General features: G+C 44.0%; 1 protein-coding gene across 4 annotated transcripts in view; it reads right to left on the reverse strand.

Annotated features, from left to right (window-relative positions):
• The window catches only part of MPHOSPH9 (M-phase phosphoprotein 9), a 2191511-nt gene that overhangs the window by 111578 nt on the left and 2063122 nt on the right, over window positions 1–16811 (reverse strand). For 3 of the 4 annotated variants that reach the window (XM_044068924.1, XM_044068922.1, XM_044068923.1), the window contains one exon: window positions 1269–1450. The exons of the other annotated variant lie outside the window; for it this stretch is intronic. In XM_044068924.1, coding sequence (XP_043924859.1) covers window positions 1269–1450 — 182 coding nt within the window. The remainder of the gene's footprint in view (window positions 1–1268; window positions 1451–16811) is intronic. 4 annotated transcript variants of the gene reach the window in all.

The raw sequence follows: 16811 nt of genomic DNA on the forward strand, positions 1-16811 counted from the left end.
TACCTAGCGTTTAGCAGTGTAGTACGAACACTTTACTAAAAGACACTACCTAGCGTTTAGCAGTGTAGTACAAACACTTTACTAAAAGGCACTACCTAGCGTTTAGCAGGGTAGTACAAACACTTTACTAAAAGGCACTACCTAGCGTTTAGCAGTGTAGTACAAACACTTTACTAAAAGGCACTACCTAGCGTTTAGCAGTGTAGTACGAACACTTTACTAAAAGGCACTACCTAGCGTTTAGCAGTATAGTACACACACTTTACTAAAAGGCACTACCTAGCGTTTAGCAGTATAGTACACACACTTTACTAAAAGGCACTACCTAGCATTTAGCAGTGTAGTACAAACACTTTACTAAAAGGCACTACCTAGCGTTTAGCAGTGTAGTACGAACACTTTACTAAACGGCACTACCTAGCGTTTAGCAGTGTAGTACAAACACTTTACTAAACGGCACTACCTAGCGTTTAGCAGTGTAGTGCGAACACTTTACTAAAAGGCACTACCTAGCGTTTAGCAGTATAGTACAAACACTTTACTAAAAGGCACTACCTAGCGTTTAGCAGTATAGTACGAACACTTTACTAAACGGCACTACCTAGCGTTTAGCAGTGTAGTACGAACACTTTACTAAACGGCACTACCTAGCGTTTAGCAGTATAGTACAAACACTTTACTAAAAGGCACTACCTAGTGTTTAGCAGTGTAGTACACACACTTTACTAAACGGCACTACCTAGCGTTTAGCAGTGTAGTACAAACACTTTACTAAAAGGCACTACCTAGCGTTTAGCAGTGTAGTACACACACTTTACTAAACGGCACTACCTAGCGTTTAGCAGTGTAGTACACACACTTTACTAAACGGCACTACCTAGCGTTTAGCAGTGTAGTACAAACACTTTACTAAAAGGCACTACCTAGCGTTTAGCAGTGTAGTACGAACACTTTACTAAACGGCACTACCTAGCGTTTAGCAGTATAGTACAAACACTTTACTAAACGGCACTACCTAGCATTTAGCAGTATAGTACAAACACTTTACTAAAAGGCACTACCTAGCGTTTAGCAGTGTAGTACAAACACTTTACTAAACGGCACTACTACAAAGCCCATACAAACCTTCTTCATCCACTCCAGTCACCCAGCACATAGCTGAACACATCTTTATTTAATAAACAAACTCTATTTTTTCAATAGTTGTTTTACCACAGCCTTTCACTGTGTTGAAACCTCCTTCCACTCCTGTAGGTGGAGTTTGTTACCTGCTGCTTTTCTCTTGTGAGCTCATCAAAGAGTCGTTCTGTTTCTGCTAAGCTGTCCACTCTTGCCCTGTAGGTGAGCTCGGTTTCATAGGGTGTTTGCAGTATGTTACTGTGCTTCTCATTGTAGAATGTCACGCTCCTGTCCTCCCAGGCTGCTCTACAAACAGCTGCACCATTTACTGCTGTATTGAAAGATTCAGAATGCAAACAGTCCTTAAATGTACATTTTGATTTTATATACACATGTCAGACTCTACAATAGCATTGCTGTTTATCAAAAAATAAAAATAGCAAAACTCTAGCTCCCCATTATTACAGAGCACAGTTTTCCAAAACTGACAGCATGTGTCTAAGAACAGTCAAACTCTAGCTCCCCATTATTACAGACCACAGTTATCCAAAACTGACAGCATGTGTCTAAGAACAGTCAAACTCTAGCTCCCCGTTATTACAGAGCACAGTTTTCCAAAACTGACATCATGTGTCTAAGAACAGTCAAACTCTAGCTCCCCATTATTACAGAGCACAGTTTTCCAAAACTGACAGCATGTGTCTAAGAACAGTCAAACTCTAGCTCCCCATTATTACAGAGCACAGTTTTCCAAAACTGACAGCATGTGTCTAAGAACAGTCAAACTCTAGCTCCCCATTATTACAGACCACAGTTTTCCAAAACTGACAGCATGTGTCTAAGAACAGTCAAACTCTAGCTCCCCGTTATTACAGAGCACAGTTTTCCAAAACTGACACCATGTGTCTAAGAACAGTCAAACTCTAGCTCCCCATTATTACAGACCACAGTTTTCCAAAACTGACAGCATGTGTCTAAGAACAGTCAAACTCTAGCTCCCCATTATTACAGACCACAGTTATCCAAAACTGACAGCATGTGTCTAAGAACAGTCAAACTCTAGCTCCCCATTATTACAGAGCACAGTTTTCCAAAACTGACAGCATGTGTCTAAGAACAGTGAGATAAATTAAAAGCCATATCATCTGATCTAGAAAGGAACCCTCTGCAGTGGGATACCTTCTGTGGTTGGTTGCTGTTGTGGTGTCCTCTTCTGCCATCCACATTTTAGTTATGTTTTTTTTCTTACCTCTACTTGTAGACCGAAGTGATTCATTTGGCACACACTATAACATCAAGCTTTGGGCAAGAAAAGTCTGCCCAGCCCTTGCACTGCCCAGTTCTACCCCGAACCTCTGTTGTACAGGAAGAAACAAAGCTCTATACATATACATTTGTGCAACTTAAAGAAAACTTCAAAATGCAGTTTCTAGATGAAGGGACTGTCCATACAAGAGAAAGAATAAGAGGGCATTAATTCTACAACCCAGAAGACCCTCCCCTTCAGAAAGCTACGGATATGGTAATCATGTATGCAGTCCTTAATATCAAAAAGTTAGAATGTCGCTGAGTTTTGTGAGGTAAGCAAATGTCAAACTTTGTGAATGTGAACTTCATATTATTGATAATGTGATTTGGTCTGTGTTTATTTCCTTTCAGTCGACTCATGGAAGCTCGAGCTGCAGATCGCACTCTGCATAGCATCTACGTAACACCGACAAGTAACTGAAATAAGCACCTTGCCCTGCCATCACACCACCAAACACACACATAAATAAATGCACAGGTGTATGCACTAAACAATGAAGTACAAAGTTCGAGTAAAAATTAAGTCCAAACAGAAAGTAAGTGCTGCAATCATATTCTCAAATGGGTCCACGGCTCCAAAATGAAAAAAAAAAGTTAAGGCAGGTTGAAGGTATTTGAACTACTAATATTGACTTGCTAAAGATACAACAGCCGGCCAGCTTCTAACACTTCACGTCACCATCCATGTACCCAAACCATCAGACAACTTAAGCTCAGCACACTAAAAATCAGGTTTGGGCAACAAGCCCTTCAGAACTTTCATGACAACAGAAACAGGGAGCCTAAAGCCCTGAGAAGTACTATGCTAGGAAAGAATATTAGACTTGTTTCAAGGCTGTGGAGAGCACCCCAGCCATACAGGGTTACACCTCCTTCCACATGTTCAGACCACAAACTGAAGGTGTGAAAACTACAGGAGACAGTGTATTCATTTTCATTAAAGCTAGATACACATCCAGAGTGGTCAAACAGCATGATTCCCTACAGATACTTCAGGTGCAATTAACTGTTGGGAGGACACCTATTCAAGGCACTGCAGCTACAGGACCCTCTCCAAGAATCAGGACACCCACCTCTGCCTATTTGGATTGACTTCAGTCTATCAAGATACATCCAAACACCATGGCTTTGGGTGACTAATTACCCATCCACTGACTGGGTGAATTACTCGTGCTCAAACTCACCTGCCCAAAGTTCCTCAACTTTATTAACTCTAGTGCCCTGGACTATTTTATTTTACATTTGTTTACCGGGAAAGTCTGACTGGATATATGTCCATTTTCACTGGAGGCCCGGGGAGAAAAGCTCCAGAAAGCACAGTATAAATACATTAGGAACAATAGAAACATTTAGAGATAAATATAATATGCAGTTTTAAGTAGGGTGACAAACATGGATAAAACATAGTAGACAACATCAAAATCATGCGGCTTCAATTTCAGACAATAATACACGGAGTTATGGGCCAAGTTCCTTCAAGAATTCTTACACTTACTAGAGTATAAGATTGAAATGCTTAGGGAGAGTTTGCAGGAACAGCGGGTGGTGATTAGTCGGGGTTTAAGCAGGGACATTGCCAATGCTGTAGGAAGTATAGTTTGAGGCTTTTTTTAAACTGGGTTAAGGAGGATTGGTGAGTAAGTTTGGCAGATAGCATATTCCAAGTTTTGCCTACTGAGTTGCTGAATAGAGAGTCCCCAGCCACATTTATGCTCTTAGTTGTTTGTACCAGCAGTTTGTCAGCAGAGCGTAGTGACCTCAGGTTGCTGTATGGTTTGATGAACTTATTTAGTGCTGGTGTTTTTTCGGGTTGATATAGTATTTTGTGGGTTATTATAAGTTGGTTGTATCGGAGAAGACTGGGCCACTCTAGCCATTCTAGTTGAGTTAGGTTGATGCAATGGTGGGTCCTAGAAGTAGCACCTGTAGCAAATCTAGCAATATGGTTGTAACAACTAGCAAGTTTGGCAATGTTGGCTTGGTTCAGGTTAGTGAAGAGGGGGGAGGCATAGAGGAGGGTAGATAGTAGGTGGGACCGAGCGATAGTGGGTCTTGCAAAAGGAGTGAGAAAGGGTTTGATCCTGTATAGGGAGCCCAGTTTTTTGTTGACAGATTTGATGGCTTAATTGACACAGATATATTTTAGGACGTTATCGACTGTGACGCCCAGGAGTTTTGTGTGAGTACCTGGGGATATGATTGTGCCGTTGTTGGAACTTATAGTAAAGAATGGTGAGGAGGATTTGCAGGCGGGGAAAAGATGAGCAGTTTAGTTTTGTTGGGGTTTAATAGAAGCTGACTGTTTGCAAACCATTTTTCTACATCACTGAAAGTATTCTGGGTTAGAGTTACAAGCTCAGTTGAGGAGGAGGTGGTACATATTAAAGAAGAGTCATCCGCGTATTGGATGCAGATGGCCTTGGGAGTGATGGTGGGTAGGTCATTGATACAGACTGAGAAGAGTAGTGGTCCAAGTATGGAGCCTTGGGGGACTCCTAGAGAAATAGGTAGACTTGTGGATAGGGTATTCTGACATAAAACTGCTTGTTGTCTATCAGACAGGTAAGACTGGAACCATTTAATGGAGCTACTATTCAGTGACAGTTCCTTCAGTGTACAAAGAAGCAGTGGGTGATTGACCATATCAAAGGCCTTACAGAGATCTAGGAAGAGAGCTGAGGTAAGTTTGTTATTGTTTCGGTTGATGTTGACAGAGTTAGAGAAGGATAGGAGGGCTGATGTGGTGCTGTGGTGTGGCCTGAAGCCATGCTGAGAGTTGTCCAGTAGTTTATTTTGGGTGAGACGGTGCATTAATTGGTTGTGGGCACACTCTTCCATAATTCTGGCCAGTGGTGATAGTATAGCTATTGGTCAGAAGTTTGAGAGGTCTAAAGAATTCCCTCCTTTATGAAGGGGAATGATATGGGAAACCTTCCAGAGAGAGGGGATAGTGGCTTCAGTCAAGGTGCGGTTTATTATGATCGAGACAGGGTATGCAATGGTGCCTGCCCCTTTTGTAAATATGCTGGTGGGAGGAGATCAGCTACCAGGGTAGTGGGCTTTAGTTTGTTAATTAGAGATTGGATGGTCGATGTGATACAGGTTGGAAGGTGTAAGGGAGTAGGGTACTGGTTGTGGAGGAGTTTTGAAAGGAGCTGGTGGGGGCTTGTTGGCTAGCTAGTGACTGGATGGTTTTGGTAAAAAAGTTGTTAATGATGTTAGCAGTTTCCTCTGGAGTTTTAAGGTCGCAAGTTGAGGGGGTGGGGGTGGAGTTTTGGCCAGGGTGGAGCAGTTTGTTTATGCCTGCCCAAAGTTTTTGAAGTTTGTGCTGGTGTTTTTGCTGAAGGTGTTGATAGAAGTTTATTTTGTCTAACAATGTGGCTTTCTTGGTATCATTCCTTAGTTGTCGGAATTTAATATGCTCAAGTGGGTCTTTAGAGGTGCACCAATAGTCCCATGCTTTATTTCTTGCTATGATTTTGGTTTTGGTTACTTTAGAGAGCCAGGGGGCGGTCTTGGTTTTGGCTCTAAGGGTGAGGATAGGAGCGTGGGAATCTAGAATGGAGAGGAATTTAAAATTAAAACAGTCTACAGCACCATCTAGTGGAAGTTCTTTAAGTATGGCCCAATTGCATGCTCTGAGTTTGTTCTGAAAGTCAGTGGAGTTAAAGTTCTTGTTGTTTATGATAGATTTATAAAAAACTTGGTGGAGGTTATCTACTTTATGCTTAATGATGTAAGTGAGTAGGTGGTCACTTATATCATCTGGGAGGGCACCCGTGTTATACAGGTCTGGATCATCTGGGAGGGCACCCGTGTTATACAGGTCTGGATCATCTGGGAGGGCACCCGTGTTATACGGGTCTGGATCATCTGGGAGGGCACCCGTGTTATACGGGTCTGGATCATCTGGGAGGGCACCCGTGTTATACAGGTCTGGATCATCTGGGAGGGCACCCGTGTTATACAGGTCTGGATCATCTGGGAGGGCACCCGTGTTATACAGGTCTGGATCATCTGGGAGGGCACCCGTGTTATACAGGTCTGGATCATCTGGGAGGGCACCCGTGTTATACAGGTCTGGATCATCTGGGAGGGCACCCGTGTTATACGGGTCTGGATCATCTGGGAGGGCACCCGTGTTATACAGGTCTGGATCATCTGGGAGGGCACCCGTGTTATACAGGTCTGGATCATCTGGGAGGCACCCGTGTTATACAGGTCTGGATCATCTGGGAGGGCACCCGTGTTATACAGGTCTGGATCATCTGGGAGGGCACCCGTGTTATACAGGTCTGGATCATCTGGGAGGGCACCCGTGTTATACAGGTCTGGATCATCTGGGAGGGCACCCGTGTTATACAGGTCTGGATCATCTGGGAGGGCACCCGTGTTATACAGGTCTGGATCATCTGGGAGGGCACCCGTGTTATACAGGTCTGGATCATCTGGGAGGGCACCCGTGTTATACAGGTCTGGATCATCTGGGAGGGCACCCGTGTTATACAGGTCTGGATCATCTGGGAGGGCACCCGTGTTATACAGGTCTGGATCATCTGGGAGGGCACCCGTGTTATACAGGTCTGGATCATCTGGGAGGGCACCCGTGTTATACAGGTCTGGATCATCTGGGAGGGCACCCGTGTTATACAGGTCTGGATCATCTGGGAGGGCACCCGTGTTATACAGGTCTGGATCATCTGGGAGGGCACCCGTGTTATACAGGTCTGGATCATCTGGGAGGGCACCCGTGTTATACAGGTCTGGATCATCTGGGAGGGCACCCGTGTTATACAGGTCTGGATCATCTGGGAGGGCACCCGTGTTATACAGGTCTGGATCATCTGGGAGGGCACCCGTGTTATACAGGTCTGGATCATCTGGGAGGGCACCCGTGTTATACAGGTCTGGATCATCTGGGAGGGCACCCGTGTTATACAGGTCTGGATCATCTGGGAGGGCACCCGTGTTATACAGGTCTGGATCATCTGGGAGGGCACCCGTGTTATACAGGTCTGGATCATCTGGGAGGGCACCCGTGTTATACAGGTCTGGATCATCTGGGAGGGCACCCGTGTTATACAGGTCTGGATCATCTGGGAGGGCACCCGTGTTATACAGGTCTGGATCATCTGGGAGGGCACCCGTGTTATACAGGTCTGGATCATCTGGGAGGGCACCCGTGTTATACAGGTCTGGATCATCTGGGAGGGCACCCGTGTTATACAGGTCTGGATCATCTGGGAGGGCACCCGTGTTATACAGGTCTGGATCATCTGGGAGGGCACCCGTGTTATACAGGTCTGGATCATCTGGGAGGGCACCCGTGTTATACAGGTCTGGATCATCTGGGAGGGCACCCGTGTTATACAGGTCTGGATCATCTGGGAGGGCACCCGTGTTATACAGGTCTGGATCATCTGGGAGGGCACCCGTGTTATACAGGTCTGGATCATCTGGGAGGGCACCCGTGTTATACAGGTCTGGATCATCTGGGAGGGCACCCGTGTTATACAGGTCTGGATCATCTGGGAGGGCACCCGTGTTATACAGGTCTGGATCATCTGGGAGGGCACCCGTGTTATACAGGTCTGGATCATCTGGGAGGGCACCCGTGTTATACAGGTCTGGATCATCTGGGAGGGCACCCGTGTTATACAGGTCTGGATCATCTGGGAGGGCACCCGTGTTATACAGGTCTGGATCATCTGGGAGGGCACCCGTGTTATACAGGTCTGGATCATCTGGGAGGGCACCCGTGTTATACAGGTCTGGATCATCTGGGAGGGCACCCGTGTTATACAGGTCTGGATCATCTGGGAGGGCACCCGTGTTATACAGGTCTGGATCATCTGGGAGGGCACCCGTGTTATACAGGTCTGGATCATCTGGGAGGGCACCCGTGTTATACAGGTCGGGGTGATTGTCTGCCTTTGTAGTTGGACTTATTTATGCTGGTGGGTGAGGATACAAGTTGGGTATAGCCGTGAAGGTTTATATGGGTAGTGGGAGATTCACAGGAACAACTGTTCCAGTCAATATTAACGTCTCCAAACACCATCGTTTCATGGGGATATGTGTTGGAAAGCCATTGGATGAAGTCTTCTGGGGTATTTGCATTGTTGCCTGGGGGATATAAATGCAGGAAATGAATATAGATTTACTTTTGTTAAGCTGTAGTTTGCTAACTAGGGCTTCTGCATTATTGAACAAGGAGGTTGCCGTGGGGCTAGAGTGACATCTATTGTGTTTTTAAACAGAACTGCTACTCCTCCACCTTTTCTGGTGTTTCGGTCTAGTCTAAGTATGTTGTACCCTGGTGGGATAACCTCATCATTTTTAGTTCCTGGTTTTAGCCAGGTTTCTGTAAGACATAGCACATCAGGCAAGTAGGTGGCTAAAAGGGCATGAAGATTATGGACCTTGTTGTTAATACTCCTGATGTTTAGGTGACAGGTCAGGAGAGAGTTAGGGGACCATGCATTTGGCCATATGTTGAAGGTGGTAGTGGGCTGGGGGCTTGTGGAAAGGGTGCATCCAGGGTTAGGGTGGATGTCTCCATCCCTCATCAGAGTAAGTTGCATAGTGATTATTAGTTTCAGCACTTTACTTATTTTATGATAATATCTAGTTTTGCGGGATTGCATGAGATGGTCTGTAGTCTAGTTAGTTGGTGGTTGTTAAAAGTGGAGAGGACAGGTTTGTAGTGAGTTAGGGGTTGGTCTGATACACTCAAGGTGGGAGCAGAGATGGTATGAGATATGGGGTGGTGAAAGCCTCGATAGGGCTGGTTTTCAGTGAGGAGATATAGTCCGGCCAATATAACTGAGAAGAACATAACTGGTCTCATCTTGATAGTAGTGGTACTTGGTAAGAAATGTGGGTGGAGAATTAAGGGGGTTGTTGGCAGAAAGGGGTGGTGCGGGTTATCAATGATAGGTTGTAGGAGAGGGGGGAGTGGTTTATTGGGCTTAAATGTAGCAGTAGTGGGGGGTGGGTGGATAACTAACCTGTTGGATGACAGGGTCTGTGAAAACTTCACTCCATTGTCCTCCCCCAAAACATTTACCTCATAACATCCCTACCACCTGTCCCTTACCTTGTATCTCTAAAGAGCAGGTTGTTAACGTCCTCTCTAAGGCCAGAAACACAGCATCTATGGGACCTAACATCCCAGACTGCATCCTACATGGGCTCTGTGACGACCCACTACTGAATCAAGGAGCCTCAATCCCCACCACTGGCAACAGTGGTTGATGTACACTGGGAGGATGACAAGGTACACACACTACTTCCAGATGCAGCTCTCTGCATCAAGTGTAATTTGCCTTAAGAGCAAACAGAACCCACAGTCAGTCCAGGGCTGGTTTCTCCCTCTTTCTCCAGATCTCCAATAAGACTCCCCACTGACACAGCTATAGAGTTGAGATCTCATCTGAGTGGCCAAACCAAGACCCCTCTCTGTCCCATCCAGTGCTTCGTGTCCCTGCCCAAGTAGCTGACACACACACCTGGGAAACACTGGCACAGGTTTACTAGCTATGCCCCCTTTGGCCCAGACTATAATGTAGATATCACTGCCACCAGCCAACTCCTTATCAGCTACGTTAAGGCTCTTAACAAAGGGTGTCCAATCTTACTGTGTAATATTAATACAAATGGTAGTTTGACTAAGAACAAGGCTATTAGGAGCAGCCCACAGTGTCACCAAATAAATTTGCAAATACTCTCAAAACTTAAATATCTCTAGACAGATCAGCCACAATGAAAGGTTTAAATATATTTCATAACAAATAATAAAAGAACAAGAAAATACTCAGTATATAATCACAGTGACATCAGAGTTCAAAATCACAAGAAATATTTAAAACAACATTGCAGGACAGACTCAAATAAATAAATAAAAAATATCTAAACTAAGCTTTGCTATATTCCTAAAGAATTATACTGTTCCCTAGTAACTTACTTCATCAGAGCAAGGCAAATGTTGTGGTGAATGGTTCTTGTCTGGTCCAAGACAGAATACAGAATGCTCTCTCCCTCTCACAGAGTTTTCAAAGTAATATCTCAAATATTACTGCTGGGATAGCTTGCAGAATTGCATCATTTCTTGCCATCTGACTCTATCCCAGGTGAAACCCCCACTGCTGGAAGCTTGGCAGTATTTAGTATCTACTTATGAAAATACATAGACCTCAGATCTTTGGCAGATGCTGGAAATCATAAAACAGATGAATTCTTCCATAGGCAGTAATTAGTGCACCATAGAGCAAAAGGATACTCGACCCCTTGAGACCTGATCTAATTTGTAATGAGTGATAAAGGTATGATGAGACCACCATGTGGCTGCTGCATAGATGTCGTCTAAAGATGTTCTGGCATGAAAAACTGCAGGCACTGCCACCACTCTTGTAGAATGGGCTTGAACTGGTTTTGGAAGTTGGAGCCCTTTATAATGATAAATGAAAGTGATGGAGTCTCTAAGGCATTTAGCCAAGGTACCTTTTGAATCTGGATTACCTAGACAGAAAGAAGAGAATGCCACAACAGTTGGTTCGATTTTCTGAAATCTTTAGTCCTGTGGACATAAAAACCTAGTTGTCTGTACACGTCATGTAAATGGAGGGCATATTCTCCCTTGTTAGAAAAATTTGTGAAAAAGGCTGCCAATTGCAGCATCTGATTAATGTTGGTTTCGGAGACAACCTTGGGTAAGAAGGAGAGATTTGTTTGAAGGGCAACACTATCTCTGTGAAAAATTAAGCAGGGAGGTTTGCAAGACAGAGTTTGAAGCTCAGATACTCTTCTGGCAGAAGTGATAGCCACGAAACAAAATGTTTTCCAAGACAAATGTGTTAAGTCACAAGTTGTTGATGATTCAAAGGGGGTCATAGTAAGGCCCTGAAGAAATACAGTTAGATCCTAAGGGGGAAGAGGTTCTTTAAATGGAGATCTTAGCATTAGGAGACCTTTTAAGAATGCTTTACAAAATGTATGCGACAGAGGCACCATCCAGTCCTATAAGAAAATTTGAAATTGCTGCTAGCTGAACTTTAATTGTTGATGTGGAGGAACTAAATTGGAAAAGTGTAGCTAGAAAATCTAAAACTTTATGAACAGGACTGGAATAAGGGTCTAGAGTCCTTTATCAAGGGCCCATCTAACACATTTTTCCTATTTACTTTGATATAGTTTCCTAGTAGATTTGTGAGGAGCGACAGTAATTCACCGAACAGGGGAAGACAGAGAAGGGATGTCTGGCAATCATGGGAGTTGGAGAAGCCAAGCAGTGAGCTTGAGACATTGGAGGTTCAGATGTACCACGCCCTCTGGGTGAGTCAGCAAATCTGGAGCTGGGGCCAGAATCCATGGTTTCCGAATTAAATGAGGCCAATGGAAAGGAAACCAAACTTGTTGAGGCCAGAAGGGGGCAATGAAGATTACTGAACTTTCCATCCTTATGGCTTTCTTTAGGAACTGCAACATGAGGAGAGTTGGGGGAAAGGCATAGAGCAGACCAGGGGGCAATCATGGAGAAGAGTGTCGCTGGGTGACTTCTCCTGAAAGGTGATTAGGGAAAAGTAACTTCTGCACTTGTTTAAAGGAGAGGCAAAAAGATCGCTGCATGGTTGGCCCCAGTGGCATAATATCTTGTTTGCCACTGCTGGATTGGGAGACCACTTGTGAGGCAAGAGAATAGTTCTGCTCAATTTGTCCACTATCACATTGGAGCTCCCTGGAATGTGCATTGCTGTGAGAAAGAGGTTGGAAGAAATTGTTCACTGCCAAACTCTTGAGTGCCTCTCGATACAACGGGTAAGATTTGGTTCCCCCTTGTTTGTTTATATACCAGACTACCAACGTTTTGTCCATCTGAATAGCTACTAGCTAGAGGACAGACATCTTGGAATGCTTGCAATGCTAACAGCACTGTCCTCATCTCTAGAACACTGATGTGCAAGTTGGCCTCCAAATGGGACCACGTGCCTTGGACTGTTCTTCCCAGATAATGCCCCCCTTACCCTATCTGGGAAGCATCCGTGGTCACTATGGCTTGGAAATGGGGAAGAATGAATGGCCAACCTAAGAGAATCTGATTGGAGTGTAGCCAACACATGAGGTCCTGTTTGCAGTAACTGGTAATCAGAATTAGATGAGCCATTGGTTGGTGCATCAGAGACCATTGGGAAGCTAGTAACCATTGCAAGATTCACATGTGATACCTTGCCAAGGGAGCAAGAGTGATTGATGCTGCCATGGAGCCTAATGCTTGAAGAACTCATTTTGCTAGGACCCTGTTGTTCAGCATAATTTGCCTGACTTGGGATCTGATGCGTTGCAGCCTTTCTGGAGGGAGAGATGCAATTCCCGAAACATGGGCTCTGAAGAAATCCAGTTGTTGAGAGGGATGAAGTCTGGACTTTTAGAAATTTATTTGTTATGCCTAGAGATTTGCAAAGATGTATGGTGTAATCTTCTGCCCATTCTAACTGATGCCTGGTGGTAGCGGTGAGGAGCCAGTTGTTGAGATTTGGAAACACTCGAAATCCTTGCAGTCTTAAATGAGCTGCTACCACTGCCATGCATTTGGTGAACACCCTGGGGGCTGTGGTCAGTCCAAAGGGCAGCGTTCTGAATTGGAAATGGCTGACTCCTAGCCAGAAGCGCAGAAACCTCCTGGAGCTCGTATACATTTTTATGTGGTAATAAACGTCTTGGAGGTCCACACAGCACATCCACTCATCTTTTTCCAAGAATGTAATTATCGACTGAACTGACACCATCCGAAATTTGGTTTGCTGAACTGCCTTGAAAAGTGGGTATAACCTGGGACTTTTGTGCCCTCTGTCATAGAGATGATACTGATGGTAGCTCAGGTCGAGGGGATGCAGAGGTTTGTCCCGACAGTGATGGCAAGAACAGTCTCTCCAATGGACAAAGCCTTCTCCATGATCCGGAAGGCCAGCAGTCCCCCATAGAGGTTTGGGTGCCTGGAACTGAAATATAGTCTTTCGGAACCGGCGGTCACACTCCATACTGAGGAGATAGGCTCTGGAACTGAAGCCTGGATCAATGTTGCAAAGGCAGAGGCACTGAGGGACATGGCAGAAAAAGATCCATGCACCTTGGACCCGAACAGAGAGTTCTGGCCCAGGAGACCTCTGGTGCAGAAAGCTCAGAGGAACTCAAGGCAATTCTCGGAAGTGGAGAAGAGGATGCTACCTGATCTGAGACAGTTGATGTCGGTAGAGTCGTGACTGAGGGCTCCAAAGACTCAGCAAGAGTTGGAGGAGGAGGATATGTGGGTGTCATAGATTGTCTAGTTTCGACACTGGTGTGGCTAGGAACAGGGGACAATCCACTCGCTGTCAGAAGCTGATCCACCAGTTTCTTATTGGCCTCTGAGAGACTCTTAGTAGATCAAATTGAGGCAGTGGAAAGAGATTTAGGGTGTCTCACTTCCACAAAGGGACTTGGTGGCCTGTCTTAAAAAGGGGTCAACAGAAGGTAAGTAAGTTGTTCCTGGGAGTGGAGGCAGCCATAATTGCTTCAGTACCGATGAATCGCTGAGTGCCAAAGAAGTAGCTGTCAGCTCCGAGACAAATTTAGGTTTGGTTCCAGACAAACCTTCTGGTGCCGATGAATTCTTCGGTACCGAGGTTGATTTAGGCATTTTTCTTGATGGTTCTGAGGACCTTGGAACTGAAGAAGGCCTTTTCTTTGAAGTAGAAGATGAGGAGGATGAAGAACTGCTAGCTTCAGTTCTGGACTCAGAAATTTCCTCATCAAATTCGGACTTGAGGATTCCCCTTAAAATAAGTTTGTTTATCCTTTCAGTCAAGGTACGGGTTGAAAACCTGTGACAGAGGAGTCTTCTTGGAGATAAATCTTCCCCAGACAATAGACACACAAAGTATGCCCGTCAGAGTTGGGCATGTTGACCTCACACGTCTGACACCTTTTAAAGCTGGAGGTGCCTTTAGAAGATTTAGGAGGGGAAAGTTGTTGTTGTTCAGCTATAACGACATGGTGTAAACTGACACACACTCATGTGACAAGAAAAGAAAAAGATATAAAGATTTTTTTTTTTTAAGGTCGATGGGGAAAGTGGATACTAACAATGGTAATTAAAAATACCTAAAAAAGTAAGGGTAAAAGAATGTACTAACAATGGTATTTAAGAGGTCTACCGACGGTAGAAGAGAAAGAGAGAGAGAGAATACACTCACGCTAAGCTACAAGAGGAACGGGTACATAAAAGGGAGAGTAACAAAAGGTGTAAAATAGATTTTTTTAATAAGAAAATGAGAGTTTTAACAAGAAAAAACTTTCTAAAGATAACCAAGGCTCAAGAGAGGAACCAACGCATCTGGTCTGCGAAGTGGAAACGAAATCTGAGGTAACTTCTGAGAGGACCATTATTAATGGTGCCTGGCTCGAGAATTTGTAGGGCACAAGCTTAAGTATATGGCCGAATCATTTCTGAGGTTCGGAACCAAATCCACTGTCAGGGACGGACTGAAAATTGACATCAGATTAAAACATTTCAGACCTTTACTGAAAGTCTCACCCAGACTCTACCACAGCTTGCTGTGAGGGAAAGGTTAGTTTTCTTTTTATTTCTTATACTTTGCTTTACTTTATTGCCTTTTTCTATTTTCTACATTGTGATTTCTTTTCCTGCACTGTGTTTTACTTGTATTCTGCTTTTAACTGCATATTAAAACTTGAAAAGAGACCACAGCTTTCTCTTTTGTGAGTCAGACGGAAATTAGAACAGGTCAATTAAGGAGTCACACAGAAGTTAGAACAACTCAGTTAAGGTTAATAATCTGTGAACTGAGGGGGTGGAGCTAGGAACTAAACCTTCTTTTTAAGGGGTAAAATAAAACATTTCAGAGCTTTACTGGAAATGCTCTGCCACAGTTTACTGTGAGGGAAAGGTTAGTTTGCTTTTTATTTCTTGTATTACTTTATTGCCTTTTTCTAGTTTGTATACTGTGACTTGTTTTCTTTACACTGTGTTTTACTTGTATTCGGCTTTTTAACTGCATACCAAAACTTGAAAAGAGAACACAGCCCTGTCCCTTGTGAGTCAGACAGAATTTCCCATCTGTTACTGTTGTGTTTTTAAACACCGCGGCCTTGCTAGTCACCTGCCCCTTACATTCATTTTGACAATATATCTTGTTTCCTCTCTCCTTTCACTGGCTGGTGTGAGTAAGCACAAGACTGTCATTTTGTGAAATCACTCCATTTCAATTATTTACATTTATTGGCTATCCTACTGTATTCCATAGTACCAGAATACAAAAGTGCCCACCCCCTTTTAATCTATCTTGCTCTTTTAAAAATAGTCTCTCCACTAAAACTGAACTTTTTAGACAGCTAAAACTTAAGTTACCCACTTTCTTATCTAACTACTTAGTACACACTGCAGTATTTAGGATAAACCTTTTTTTCCTCATCTTACCTTTAAGCATCTATTGCAAGACCACCAGTTATTGCAGAGCACACATTCTGTCTCTCAGTAGTCATCTTGGGATTAGCGCTTCTGTTTTCTCCTGGTGAGAGATGGAGTGCAGTTACATTATTTCCTGGAGACTGCTGATCACCAGAAAGCTTAATAACTGCTTTACAGGTGACAGCTTGGAATCTGTGCTTATATTTTGATCCTGGTGAGAGTAGGAGCAGAGTGCATTGATTCCTGACTCTTTCTGGTTGGAGAGTGAGTGTCTGTGCTTAACGTACCTGATTGGTCTGGTTGCTATTCGAGGCATCTACCAGAAAAAGGCTACAAGCCTAGAGACGCTTACTTCATATGGGACAAGACTGTCATTACCAAACAGGCCATGGCCAGCTTCTGTTCTTGGGATTGGTGCTAACATTCTGCTTCTGGTGAAAGAAGAAGCAAAGGAGTACTGTACCCCAACAGAGTGAAGCTATGGTGAGACCTGCATTAGTAGTAGCCCGGCAGTAGCCATTCATGCGACTCCCCTCTTTTCATTATTCTTGACAAGCCAATTCTTTTTTTTCAGTAAGTACTGCTTGATTTGTTTCTAACTTCAAAACATCTGCATAAACACTTCATTCTTAAATTTTCATGGTCTACGTATCACTTTCCCCTCAAGTGTTTGGCAGTGCACTGTACAGACTCGGACACGGAGTGACATTTTTCCTTAAAAGCACAATTGAAATTTCTCTAATGCCTAGTTGCACACAGGACAACTAGTATGCAGTGACAAGCACTGTCCACATAGTTGCAAACCAGATACTCCTGACAGTGACTGACATTCTCACTCCAACTGTCTAATCAATAAAAAAAAAAAAAGAGTCTGTTGCCATGGATATGAACTTTCCTACAGTCTCCGTTACCAGCTTGG

Source organism: Protopterus annectens, chromosome 4.part0, assembly GCF_019279795.1.
Source record: "Protopterus annectens isolate FY-2018-M chromosome 4.part0, PAN1.0, whole genome shotgun sequence".
Lineage (NCBI taxonomy): Eukaryota > Metazoa > Chordata > Ceratodontiformes > Protopteridae > Protopterus > Protopterus annectens.